The 12,327-nt window shown below is 41.3% G+C and overlaps 1 protein-coding gene across 1 annotated transcript in view; it reads right to left on the bottom strand.

Moving 5' to 3' along the window:
- Positions 1-11,048, bottom strand: part of SSU72 (SSU72 homolog, RNA polymerase II CTD phosphatase) — a 33,046-nt gene extending 21,998 nt beyond the window's left edge. Inside the window, exons 1-2 of the mRNA XM_075027213.1 lie at positions 10,858-11,048; positions 2,972-3,115 (exon numbers count right to left, since the gene is read on the bottom strand). Coding sequence (XP_074883314.1) covers positions 2,972-3,115; positions 10,858-10,937 — 224 coding nt within the window. The 5' untranslated portion in view covers positions 10,938-11,048. The remainder of the gene's footprint in view (positions 1-2,971; positions 3,116-10,857) is intronic.
- Positions 11,049-12,327: the final 1,279 nt, after the last annotated feature.

Below are 12,327 nucleotides of genomic sequence, written 5' to 3'. Positions count from 1 at the left end.
GCTATATTCTAAAAATGTAATGGTAGATGTGGGTACTCACTTTAACTGTAAGGTTTAACTACCACATCTTAAAAAGCTTTGAAGTACTTCCATTTTAGTTATACTGTAACCACCTACTCAACTGAATCTGTATGCCTGACTCCCATTAATCCCTTATTTCTGTGCTTCTGAAATTCAACATATGCCTTCAAGGTATGTAAGCTTATGCTCTGTATTCCACTAATTAGCCGCAATGAAGGTGCTTTTAGTCTCTGCAGAGTGAGTTTCTGATAGTTCTCCCCCCTTTCCACAAATGAATAAGAGTTTCAATGGATCTTTTCAGTCTAACACACTTTTAACCTTGCTCTGACTGATGTCCAACACTGCAGAAGCTTGTTTCTGTTTGAGACTACTGCTTTCTGAAACGGGTAATTTACTTGGCTGGCCAGAGACCATTCTAAGTCCCTTACAGCCACAATTTCCCTAAGTATCTAGCGTCCATAATGCCTTGGACCCCGTTGGCATGCAGAACTGGAGAAAGGACATCACTCCTAAGTGATGCAGTACTGAATGCTGAGCACTGACACTTCATGCATCCCATCAACGGAATGTGGGAACAAGCAGACAGTTGTCACCAAGATACACTATTTCAAACTACGTGGAAAGGCTACAGATGATGATCATCTCCACTTAACTGATGAAAGCAAGGCTGGGGAACAGAACAAGAAGCTAAATCATATGAAGAACCACACCTTCTTTTGTTTCCCCATACCAATTACACTCAAAGCCCATGAGAAGAGCAGGCCCTCCCACCCTTCAGCAGGTAATGTCTGCATACCCCATCACCTCTAGGAAGCAATGCTCACCCAAAAAACCTGAGAGTACACATGGCCCTGGTTCACAAAAAACTACTCCACAACTCTGATGAGAGTAGGTCTAGTTTTGGTTACTGTAAAAGTCTTTACCCTCAAAACCCATTTCTGGAAATGGAGTTGCTTTATGCACTAAAAGTCTTCACTCCAAAAACCTTAATTTACATTATCCGAGAATCAAAAATGCAAAGATGTAGAGGCAATTGTTCTTGCTCTATTTTCCTTGCAATGGCTATTGTTTAAACTTGCTTTCTTTTATCTTGAGAAAAGGTTTAAGTGACATTTGGGGAACACAGCAACCATCTCCAGCATAGAGCAGAACCAAAATGGTAACTCCAAAATAAACTGAATGGGGGGGGGACTAGGTAGGCTTTCTGTTGGTTTTAATCTTAAAGCATTGCTCTATTCAGTACAGTAGCAATGAGGAAGGCAACAAGGAAATTACAACTCATTAGTACTTGTTAAAATTACTTCTCAATCCAAATAATTTTCTTTTGAAGCAATTGTTTTTTAATCAAGATATGGCATACCTCGTTAAGATGGGTTTGCAAGATTTTCCTTTTCTCTATAGGCAGAGGGATTAAAAAAAAAACAAACCCAGCACATAACACATGTGATTCATTACAGCTATATCCTACATTTTGAATTTTTTTAAAAAAGGACCTCTAATTAGATATTAGGAAGCCAATAACTCTGCAAGGCACACCATTTGTGTGGAACACCAGGCAGAAAGGTATTCCAATGTTTAATCAGTTCTCACTGTGCTGTATAGCTTTAATCAAACAGCCCAGCCCTTAACAGAAGTCTTTCAATGCCCAGTGCAAAAGAAGCTGCCACTCTTGGGTCTTGGGGAGCTCCAATTTACTACTTCTGGTCAGCAAATACAACAAAGAATTTGCTCAGTAGTAGTAGTAAGCCATAGTATAATCTGTGCTACCAAACAACTGCAGAGCTATCTTTCAAAAAGTTATTGAGTTTGCTGACCCCTTGGTAACAGCCTGAACTGGTTTCTATCACATTCCAAGTTTTCTAGTCTCTGACAACCTGTTTAGTCTTATTCCAATTTTTAAAAAAAAAAAATGCAAGAAAACTGGGCTGTTTGAGTACAACTAAGCCATTTAAACCGTGTTAATACTCCTGGTGGATCTTCAGATGGCCATACCCAAGATTTTAGGAAAAAAACTTATACTGCAAAAATGTGCGGAGACTGTTCTATTAAATTCCTAAGATTAATTTTGGGGATACTCTAAAGGGACTCTAAAGGGTCCTCTATCTTTTAAGTAGAAATTCAGCATATACTGAATCTCTTATTTAGGGTAAGTTTTCTCTTTCATATTTAAGATTAAAATAAAGTAATAATAATAAAAAAAACATATCCCTTGTTGAGAAAAGAATATCTAGAATGAGTACCCCAATTTTTGTAGGTTTCTGGGTTTTCTTAAAAAAAGAAAAAAGAAAAATCAACTTTAAACATAGATGTTTTAAAATCATGCAGTTTGACATTAGTCATGGTTTTAAGTAGTGTGCATAACCTTGATCACCTCTGCTCTCCAGGACTAAATACGTTATTGGGCTCTCCTATGTCCATTCTTCATAATATACTATAGGATTTTTATTTTTTTTCGGTGCACAGATCAAATCATGTATCAAGAAATTCTCATTGAGAAGGGTGAACTCTTTAATGAAAGGTATCCTCTCTCCCAGAGAAAGTATACTGTAAACCTTACCTGTCAGTTTGTCTGAGCTAAATACAACATTAATGTCGAGGTGGTCGCTCTTCTCATATCCAATATCAGGACAGTCTTTGCACTGAGAAAATACAATCCACAGTGCAGTGGAGGTAATGGACAATCTGTGATAGTATTAATGTGCTTTCATTCAAGAGCTAAACATGTTAACACACTACAAAAGAGCATTCTGAATGTGTGCATTGTAACTCAATAGCAATTTACAAGGGAGCATTAGAGGCCCATTGTAAAAAAAACCTCCTATAAACTTAAAACATTAAGTTTGCCAGTCAAGCAACTATATATTCCTACTGCATAATGCCAAATAATGAATTACACCTTTCAAGGATGAACCATATTGGATTTTTTAAAAAGGCCATGCCACAGGGATACAGTTCTTTGTCTTTCCTAAGCAGATCATTGTACATCTGATCATATGTTGTTTTGAAATCATAAACATTCGGCTTGTCCGGTGCTGGTCCTGGCAGTTTCACATGAGTCCCTGTTCCAAAGGATCGGACACTGAATCCTCGTTTGCTGAAAGACAGAGGGGAAGAGGGGGGGGGAAAGGTGATTAGACTGGATGGACATTAAACACCAAAGTGCTGAAGAACACATACTGAATTTTAAAAACACCTCTTGGTGATCAGCCAAATCACAACCAAACAGCTGGGCAACTCTTATCAACTAAATTGCCAAGCATACCCAATGTGTTTATTTCCTTGCAGTGACAACTGCAGTTACAATTGAAACTCACACACCATTTCTAAAGGAGCACTTACATTTCATATGAAATTTTCTTAGAATTACGGTACATAGTGTTCGGATATTTCTTTCGTGCTTTCAGGGATCTTGGATTTGCAACAAGCATGCATTCTGTATTCACTCTTGGACAATACACTATAGGCAGAGATGGTTTTGTCTTGATATAAGAAAGTAAGTAGCAATACCAACAGATCAACACTTATGCATTCTGCTAAAGTTGCTGGGCTAACTACGTTATCCCCCTAACTATGCTGCCAAAACTACCTCTAGTGTAATTTAATTAGCCTAGTACAAACATTTGTGTGCCTTGCACTTTTCTCAAGTGGACTGAAAAACATACTGTGTAATTACCTTTACAGAAGTGGGGCAGATATTCTGCTGGCTGGTACCTAAAACTCTTGGGTAAGGGATAGCTTCATTCCATTCTTATGAACAACTTCTTGTTTAATAATTGTAATAAAAAAAAGAGGCAGGAACCTGCTTGTCTTTAGGGCTAATGCCAAAATGTTACTTCTGATTAACCTAAATACACCTACTTGAACCTCAAAAAATCCTTCAGTAATGTTAAGAAACATTACAATATATTCGTTGAGTAACAGGACCAAAAAGAGATTGTTTTCTGGTGGTCTAATGGACAAAGTTACATGGTAAAATACTGTCACTTGTCTAGAATGCTGACACATTTGAATTTATAATGACAATCTAACTTCTGAAACACATCAAGACCACGGCTTAATCTGATTTTTTTTAAGGACTCACACTTTCAGCTTCAATGATTTAGCAGAGACTGAGTGAACATTAAAACAGAAACAAAAAGCAAACAAACAACCCAACACTTGCCCTCTCCTCCCCTGAAAATAAAAAAAATAATAATTGTAGAGCCTTCTTCTGAGAAGAGCAAACAGGAGACTGGGAACCAGCTCAAGAGTCACACCTTGACTCCTTGGTCTTCACATACAAGATAGCAAGGAAATTCAACAGAAGACACCAATTCAAAGTGCATGTTTGCCTTCAAACGGTGACTTTGAAGTGATCCAAAAAGCTTCTATGGAGACACTGTGATCAAGCTTTGCCCCAAGCTCAAACACTGCTATGCAACTATCAAGTGTTATTTCCCTTAATCTGTCCTATTGGAACACAGCCCCTCCTTTCTCTCTTCTTGCTTCACTACACTTTTTCTTCCAGCAACTATTTATAGGTTCCTATTTCTGTAAACAGACAGGATACATGATGATTTTTTGCTTCTTTCTGAAGGACTAATGACTGAAAACGGATACAAGTAGAAAAAAGTGCAATTCTTTCCCCCTCCCAGCCCTCCATCACATTAATGGTGACTCATTACTGCACCAGTTACATTTAGTTTATTTTCCCTGCAATACTTCCAGACCCAAGTTTTTATTCTTCTGCTGGACATGAAGAGACCCATAACATGTACAGAACAAACTGCAGTCCCAAAATGTTAATGTTTCAAATTGATGGTTTTCCAGGTGTCTCGCCCTTCTTCTTTCCTTTCTATATCTACCACTTGAAGCTATTTTACTAAGAATTTTAATATCAACTAACTGAGAAATAGTGCTTTGGCACCTTGCACTTTCTGCCTTCTTTCCTTCTCTCCCACATTACTGCAAAGCAGTAACATTATGATGGAAGAGTATTTTCTTCTATGCTTTCCTCCTAACTTTTAATTTTTCCTTTAATGTTATTCTTTGAAATAGGTCTACTTGGGTCACATACATTAAGAAGCCCATCTCCAGCTGTAAGAAATGTCCTTCAAGTTCACATGATCTCATATAAAGCAAAACAGAAATCTTCATTTGAAGTTCCACACATCAAAAATCTGTGCTTTTAATGCACAGAACCCATTGAAAATTACTTCCTTGAACAGCCAGAATATGCATTTCTCGCATGGAATTTTATGCTTTGAGACTATAGGGTACAGTTTTTACACTATTTATGCATGTGCTGGTTTTGGCTGGGCTAGGGTTAATTTTCTTCATAGTAGCTAGTATGGGGCTGTGTTTTGGATTTGTGCTGAAAACAGTGTTGATAACACAGGGATGTTTTAGTTATTGCTGAGCCGTGCTTACACAGAGTCAAGGCCTTTTCTGCTCCTCTTACCACCCCACCAGTGAGTAGGCTGGGAGAGCACAAGGAGTTTGGAGGGGACACAGCCGGGACAGCTGACCCCAACTGAGCCAAGGGATATTCCAGACCATATGACATCATGCTCAGCATGTAAAGCTGGGGGAAGAAGGAGGAAAGGGGGGATGTTCAGACTTATGGTATTTGTCTTCCCAAGTAACCGTTAGGCATGATGGAGCCCTGCTTTCCTGGAGATGGCTGAACACCTGCCTGCTGATGGGAAATAGTGAATGAATTCCTTGTTTTGCTTTGCTTGCATGCTCGGCTTTAGCTTTACCTATTAAACTGTCTTTATCTCAATCCACAAGTTTTCTCACTTTTACCCTTCTGATTCTCTCCCCCATCCCACCAAGGGGGAGTAAGCAAGCAGCTGCGTAGTGCTTGGTTGCTGGCTGGGGTTAAACCACAACAATGCACCAGGTGTACTATTATGAAATATTCTGAAAATGTTTCAACACATTTCTTGCAACAATTGGAGGGCGGGGGAGAGGGAAGAATGCCTGCACAGAACCATTATTTAACAGAGCCTGCTTTTATTAAGCAGCTGGACAGATCTAGTTTAGCGAGTCATCAAGTATCTGTTGTAATGTAGCACAGCCTTTTAACAATGAACACTTTCTACAAGAAATATATCTAGTATTGGTACTTGGCCTAATAAAACTACCCAGAAGATGGAAAATAATGAGCTTCAAGTTTACCATAAACAGTGAAGGGTAAGATATACTAATATACTATCCTAGCACTGATTTCTGAAAATGTGAAGCTTAAACATTAGCAGACCTGTGAATGTTACAAAATTTCAGGAAGCTGTTTCTATTAATACTATTAAGACCAGGGTATCTGAACTATCAATATACTAAGTACAAATATAAGCCAGTATACAGATCTCATTTTTGGCAAGTACGCTCACCTCAGTTTAAGTCCAAAGCTCATTTCAATGAGATCACATGCACCACTCATGTGCCCATGAGTTTATAGACTTTTAACTGAAGAACCTGAAAACAGTCATTCCATTTGACTCGGAAGAATCTCAGAGCTCACTGCAAATACTTCTCATCTGGGATACAACTGCTGCTGAAAGCAGAGATCAACATTGGACTACACTAACAAAGCACTAACACATGACAGAATTGTTAACACTCGGTTTCAGGCACTGAGAGAAGTAATATTAATCCATGCAGATTGACATGAACTTTTATCCACACCTTTCTTCCATTTCATTGTTATTTTGGGATCTCACACGTGCTTATTACATTAAGGTATTTTTCAGCTTACTGTAATGTCATAACAGTACAGCTTCTCTTCTTCCAATGGCCAGTAATAAGTTTCACTAAACATTACAGCAAACACAATAAATCCTGCATTACCACTCACAGTGGTAAATATTTTCAGGGGACAAATCACTAATTTTAATACATCCCCTTCCACAACATGTAGCAGGAAAATAACTAGCAACAGTGCTCTCCTCCTAGACCACTTCAAAAACACCTTATGCTATCCAATCAATATTAAAAAAAAAAACACAACCCAAACCCCTCAAAACCCCACCCCACAGGTGGAACAGCAGGAACACAAGCACTGTTAACTAACTTTGATTAAAACATTAACAACTTTTTGTAATTGGCATTATCACTGATAAGCTGTCAAATGAAAGTGTTTTAATATAAAAATGTTAAACATTTCCTTCTTCTTGATGGTTTATCAATACAATTTAAGATTTCTTAAATTAAGCACTACAAATTTCAATACCTCACTGCATTTAGCTGCTGACAGAAGCTGTGACTGGTGACTTATGTAAACTGCAAAGGTTCAACTTCAGTTCTCTTACATGGTCAACGTTGAACTACAAATCATAATATCAATATGAAATTTAAGTTTCAGCTACTAGGGTTTCAGTATTTAAATCTGTTCACTGCCACTAAGACTATCTCATATTCACACTCCTAATTTCTTAACACATTTAGTTTCCTAAAACAAAGGAACATATATGTACCTTAAGCACATATCAGTATCCTACAAGTTTTCATTATCAGGAGTAACACTGAGACCCTGAACTCAGGAGACTGAGATAGGGTGTCTCTACCATAAGAGCCTGAAAATACAAAGTCACTAGAGCACCTCCTACACACTGGGAGAGTTTGAAACTGTAACTTCCTTTTAAAGGCCATCAGGGTACTGCCAAATAAATATACCCAAACAGAAATGTTGAAGTTGCTGTATAATGAAGTCTGGTAGCAAGAGAAGTGTTACCCTTCCACCTTCCTCTTCTATGTTTGAAGGAGAACCATGGCCTAAGTCTGCACACTCTATGGCTAAAAAAAAAAAAAAAAAAAAAAAAAACACAAACCCAACCATGACCTACATACAAATTATATTTGTAAAAGCAAGAAATTTAAGATGAGTAAGATTTGACCTAGGGACTGGTTACAGACAGATATCCAGTTTGACAGCTTTTAAGGAAAGATTATGTCTTTCTGCATAGTCTTTATTGCTTTTCCTCTTTCCCCTTTGCTTTAGTGTCTCAGCATACCCCTATGGTGATGGTAACTATTGTATCAACAAACTTCAAAAGACCTTCAGTCTGACTTCCGTTGGAAGATTAGAACAAAATGTTTCAAACCTGGTTAATTAGAAAATATGCATGCACACTACAAAGCAAACGGAAACTATACTGAACAAAGATAACAGTAGAAACTGATAGATTGATTATTCAGATATGAAAAAGATCTAATGCATGCATTTGCTTCCCAGAAGCACAAGTGGCTGCACAGAGAAATCAAGTACAGTAAGGACGAACGAGAAATTCAGGTTGGCAAGTGAGACTCATTGCAAACTCTTTTGGAATGAACCACTGCAATTTAAAAGGAAAAAAAGTTTGTAAGTGTCCAAAAAAAGGTAACTCTTATTATCTGGTACATTAAGTTTAAAGAGAGAAAGAAAAATAAACCCAAACAAACACCCCACCCCCCCCAAACTGTTGAAGTGTGCAAAGTATGTATTACAATCTTGCTTTTCGGAGTCCAAAAGAGAGAGAACACCAGAATGTTACAAAAAGTAAGTACATTAAGATGTTAAATTAAGCCTGATTAAACCACTTCAAAATTTCATGCATTAAAAAGGATAAACCACCAAGAAGAAACATAAAAGCAAGAAGTGATGGACTGCAGGTGCTTCCAAGAAAAGCATACCAGGTAAATGGAACATTTCAGCTAGATGTTAAAGGTAGAGGGCTAAATTTTATATTTTGCAAATGCATCAGAAGTTAAAATTTGCTTTACAAGGAAGTAGTATACTATTAAGTTCAATTTTTAGTAGGCACTAGGTAGGCCTAACATTTGGAAAGTAAAATAAGCTTGCCTTACTGATAGATATTTTCCTCTGTAAACTGAAGAATGGAAAAAGCACACTTACTGATAAAAATTCTACACAAAAAATTTGAATTAACTAAAACCTGTAATTCATTAAAACACTGAATAGACTAGAAAAGTTAATTCTGAAACCTGACTTACAGCATTACAAAAATCTAAAAGACTCAAATACAAGACAAACACTTCAACAAAAAAATTCATTTCTATACATTTTCTAGAATAAATATTTTCAAAAAAGCCTGTATAAAACACTTACAGCAAGATTTCAGGCTACATATTACAAAGCACTGTTTATGTATGTTCATTAAGGTGTTCAACATTGAAGACTGGACTCCAGGCTTTGTTTTCAAATAGTCACCTGCAGTTCTATAGAATTTGTATCCTTTAAAGTCTTCTAATCCCTTAACAAAATACCTTTAAGTTTCATAATACCTAAATTTCTTCCTAACTCTTCTTCCTCTTTTAATCATGTGTTCTTTCAAACTGCAGTGCAATACAGAGGAAGACATTACCCTGCATTGGTAAATCAGACTGGCTTTGAGCCAATGCAGACATTTTCGTGAAGTTTACTGGCAAATGACCATTCTCATTGCATGGGCTAGTTATTTCTTTAGAACAGCATCAGCAGTTCATCTCTATTTTGCCATTTATGCTATTGTTGCTACAATTATGTAGGCTGTTGCTGAACGTTTTCCAAATACATATATTTTGTTAATTTTTAATTAAAATCTTAAGGGAGAAGAGACTTTCAAATAACATTTCCCTGCCACGTTTGCCACAAGAACATCAGTCACACCAGAAGTGATTTATTTCTTCTGCAAAAACAGAGAGGAAGGCTAGACATTAGAAGTAAATTTAACTTTGTCCTTAGTTCCTTAGTTCCAGTATTATTAGCAGAAAAACAACAGAATAGCATCCCCCCCAAGCAGCTATTGGTAACATCATGTCTTCATAGAACTGCCACAGGTAACATCTGATGCCAAGTTTAAGCATTAACAGCATCATATGCTGCTCACAGTAAGATGGCTGCCAGACCAGATGCTTCGATTATTTATTCATTTCAAGGTGGCTGTTTATTATTTAAATGTAGCACACAATTTACACCTAGTTGTTTGGCTTATTATGCTAGCAATATGTGTATTTTAACGTGAGTGTTACTTTGCATAACTTTTAACAAAAACCCCCAAAACCTTCGTCGTGTCCCTGCAGTGCCTAGGGAAGATTTAGGAACATGACTTCAGGCAGATCAGGTCTCTCCCGTCCGTCAGTCCATCCCCAGTCTCCCACCTCCCCTTTTGAATTCAGCCAAGCTGAAAATACTTGCAGTGCTCAATAGATAAACCCTCACAGTCTCAAAGACATTTAACATTCTGAACCAAACACTTTGTCCAGTTTTCCTGCAACAGGAAAAGGCTCCCTTTCAGTGCACAGAGCGGCTCCAGTCTTCGGATGCATTAAAGAAACAAAAACAAAACAAAAAAAAAAAAGAGGAGGGAGAAAAAAACAAAAAGAGAAAAGAAGCATTTAAGTTTTCAGATGCCGAGACACGGGAGCTGTTCTGCGCCTGTCGAATTCGCCAGCTCGTGTTTCGCAGCACTGGATCCGGAGGTCCGCCAACGATGGTGGAGCAGACCCCACCGCCCCGGCCGCTCCGGCGCACCCAGCCTGGGCCAGGCTCCGGAGGAGACAGGATGCCAACAGGATGAGGTTCCCAAGCCTCTGGGCCTAGCGGGGTCAGGTGCGGGCCCCCAGCAGGGCCTCCGACCGCAGCCGGCGCGGCGCCCCGCTGCCCCGACAGCCCACTCGAGCCCAGCTCCGGGGCAGGCAAGGCAGCCAGCGTCCGCGCTCACAGCGGCCGAGGAAGGGGCCGCGATGCGGTACGGAAGGCGGCCGCCAGGGCCTAGGACGCACTCGCGGGGCCCGGCAGCGTTGGGCCAGGCCGCGCCGCCACCGCCGCCGGGCGGAGGAAGGAAGGAAGAGGGGGGTCGGGCAGGCCCTGATTACCTGAGGATGTTGTGCGCCTCCATGCTGCGGTTCTGGTTGCTGGAGCACACCACGGCCACGCGGAGCGGCGAGGAAGGCATGGCGGCGCAGGGAAGAGCCCAGCTCCCTCCCCGCGGCTCCGAAACCCTCTCGGCCCCGGCCGCGGCTCGCACAAAATGGCGGCGGGAGCCCGGCGGCGGGCGGTGCCGGGACGTGTCACCAGGGCCGCGCCGCCCCGCCGCGGCCAACCGCGGAGCGGGCGTCAGGGGGCGGAGGCCGCCGCCTACCATCGAGAGAGAGGCGGGGCGGCGGCGGCGGCGGAGATAGCGCGTCGCCAGCCATAGAGCTGGAGGGCGGGCGCGCCGCGCAGCTCGCCGGTGCCGGTCCTCGGCCCGGGCGGGGCCGGTCCCCCGGAGCGGAGCGACCCTGGTGCTCTTTGCCGCGCCCCTGGCGGCTCCTCTGTGTGTCGGGCCTCGGCATAGGCCGGCCCGGGTTGTTCTCGGTCAACAACCGCTTCTCCCGGAGCTTCCCGGGCAGCACCGGCGGGCCCAGCCCGCAAGGAAGGGCTCGAGCGTTTACACAAGAAACAGGTCGTTTGGCATGAATTCGTGAATCTTGCTGATTGCGCGGGCTGTTAAACTACAAATACCACCTAACTTGTCAGCCGCTTACTGAGAGAGAAGAGCCACCAAAGAGTCACGGATGCTCCCCTGGAGACTCGGAGCCAAGCCCGGCACGATTTTATTTCCTCCCGTCCAACTGCCTTTCCCAGTTTTCCAAGAGGAGCGAGTGGCTGGAGACGGCGCTGCGCGAACGGTTTGTTTCTGACCCAATTTCTGGTTTCCCACAGGACAGCCCGCTATCAGCACACAGCCTTATTCCTAAATGATAAAACTTTTGTGCTGATGGACTATTCAGCTACCACATGTTTTCCACTGGTGCAGTTCCAACGTTAGGGGCAACCGTGAGTCAGGGAAAGGCGCTCGAATGAAACTGCCGGAGGGAAGGCTATTGCAAAACAGGGAGTAGCTGTGAGAAAAGGTCCAGCTTCGCTATTAATCACCATCACATGCTGTGGATTTGTGCTGCTCTCCTTTACTGTAAACAAGGACGCGTATACAATATTTTCCTGGCTAAACATCCACGCCCCTCGTGTGAATTAAACATAAACATAGGGATGTAGAAAATGCCTGATGACATACCCATCTGGGTTAGCGCTTTCACAACTAACCGTGGCCGCGTACTGTTACTGTATAAGCAAGTGGCTCTTTCAGAGTTGAATACAACAGCTAAAAGATCCCAGCAGAGACAACAGCAGCTTCTCTATTTAGTACAGCTATAGTTCTGAAGAGTCTCAGGCACGCGTACCCGTATGCGTGTGCCGTTAGGTTTCACCTATGCATGCCAGAGAGTAACACTTCGCTGTGACCACAACAGGTGAGACGTTCTCATCACCCCCAGCTCCAAGTCCCCTGACAGCTGCTACACAAC

This window comes from Buteo buteo, chromosome 5, assembly GCF_964188355.1.
Source record: "Buteo buteo chromosome 5, bButBut1.hap1.1, whole genome shotgun sequence".
Classification (NCBI taxonomy): domain Eukaryota; kingdom Metazoa; phylum Chordata; class Aves; order Accipitriformes; family Accipitridae; genus Buteo; species Buteo buteo.
The sequence above is the reverse complement of the archived record's forward strand: the minus strand, read 5'-3'. Positions and strand labels throughout refer to the sequence as shown.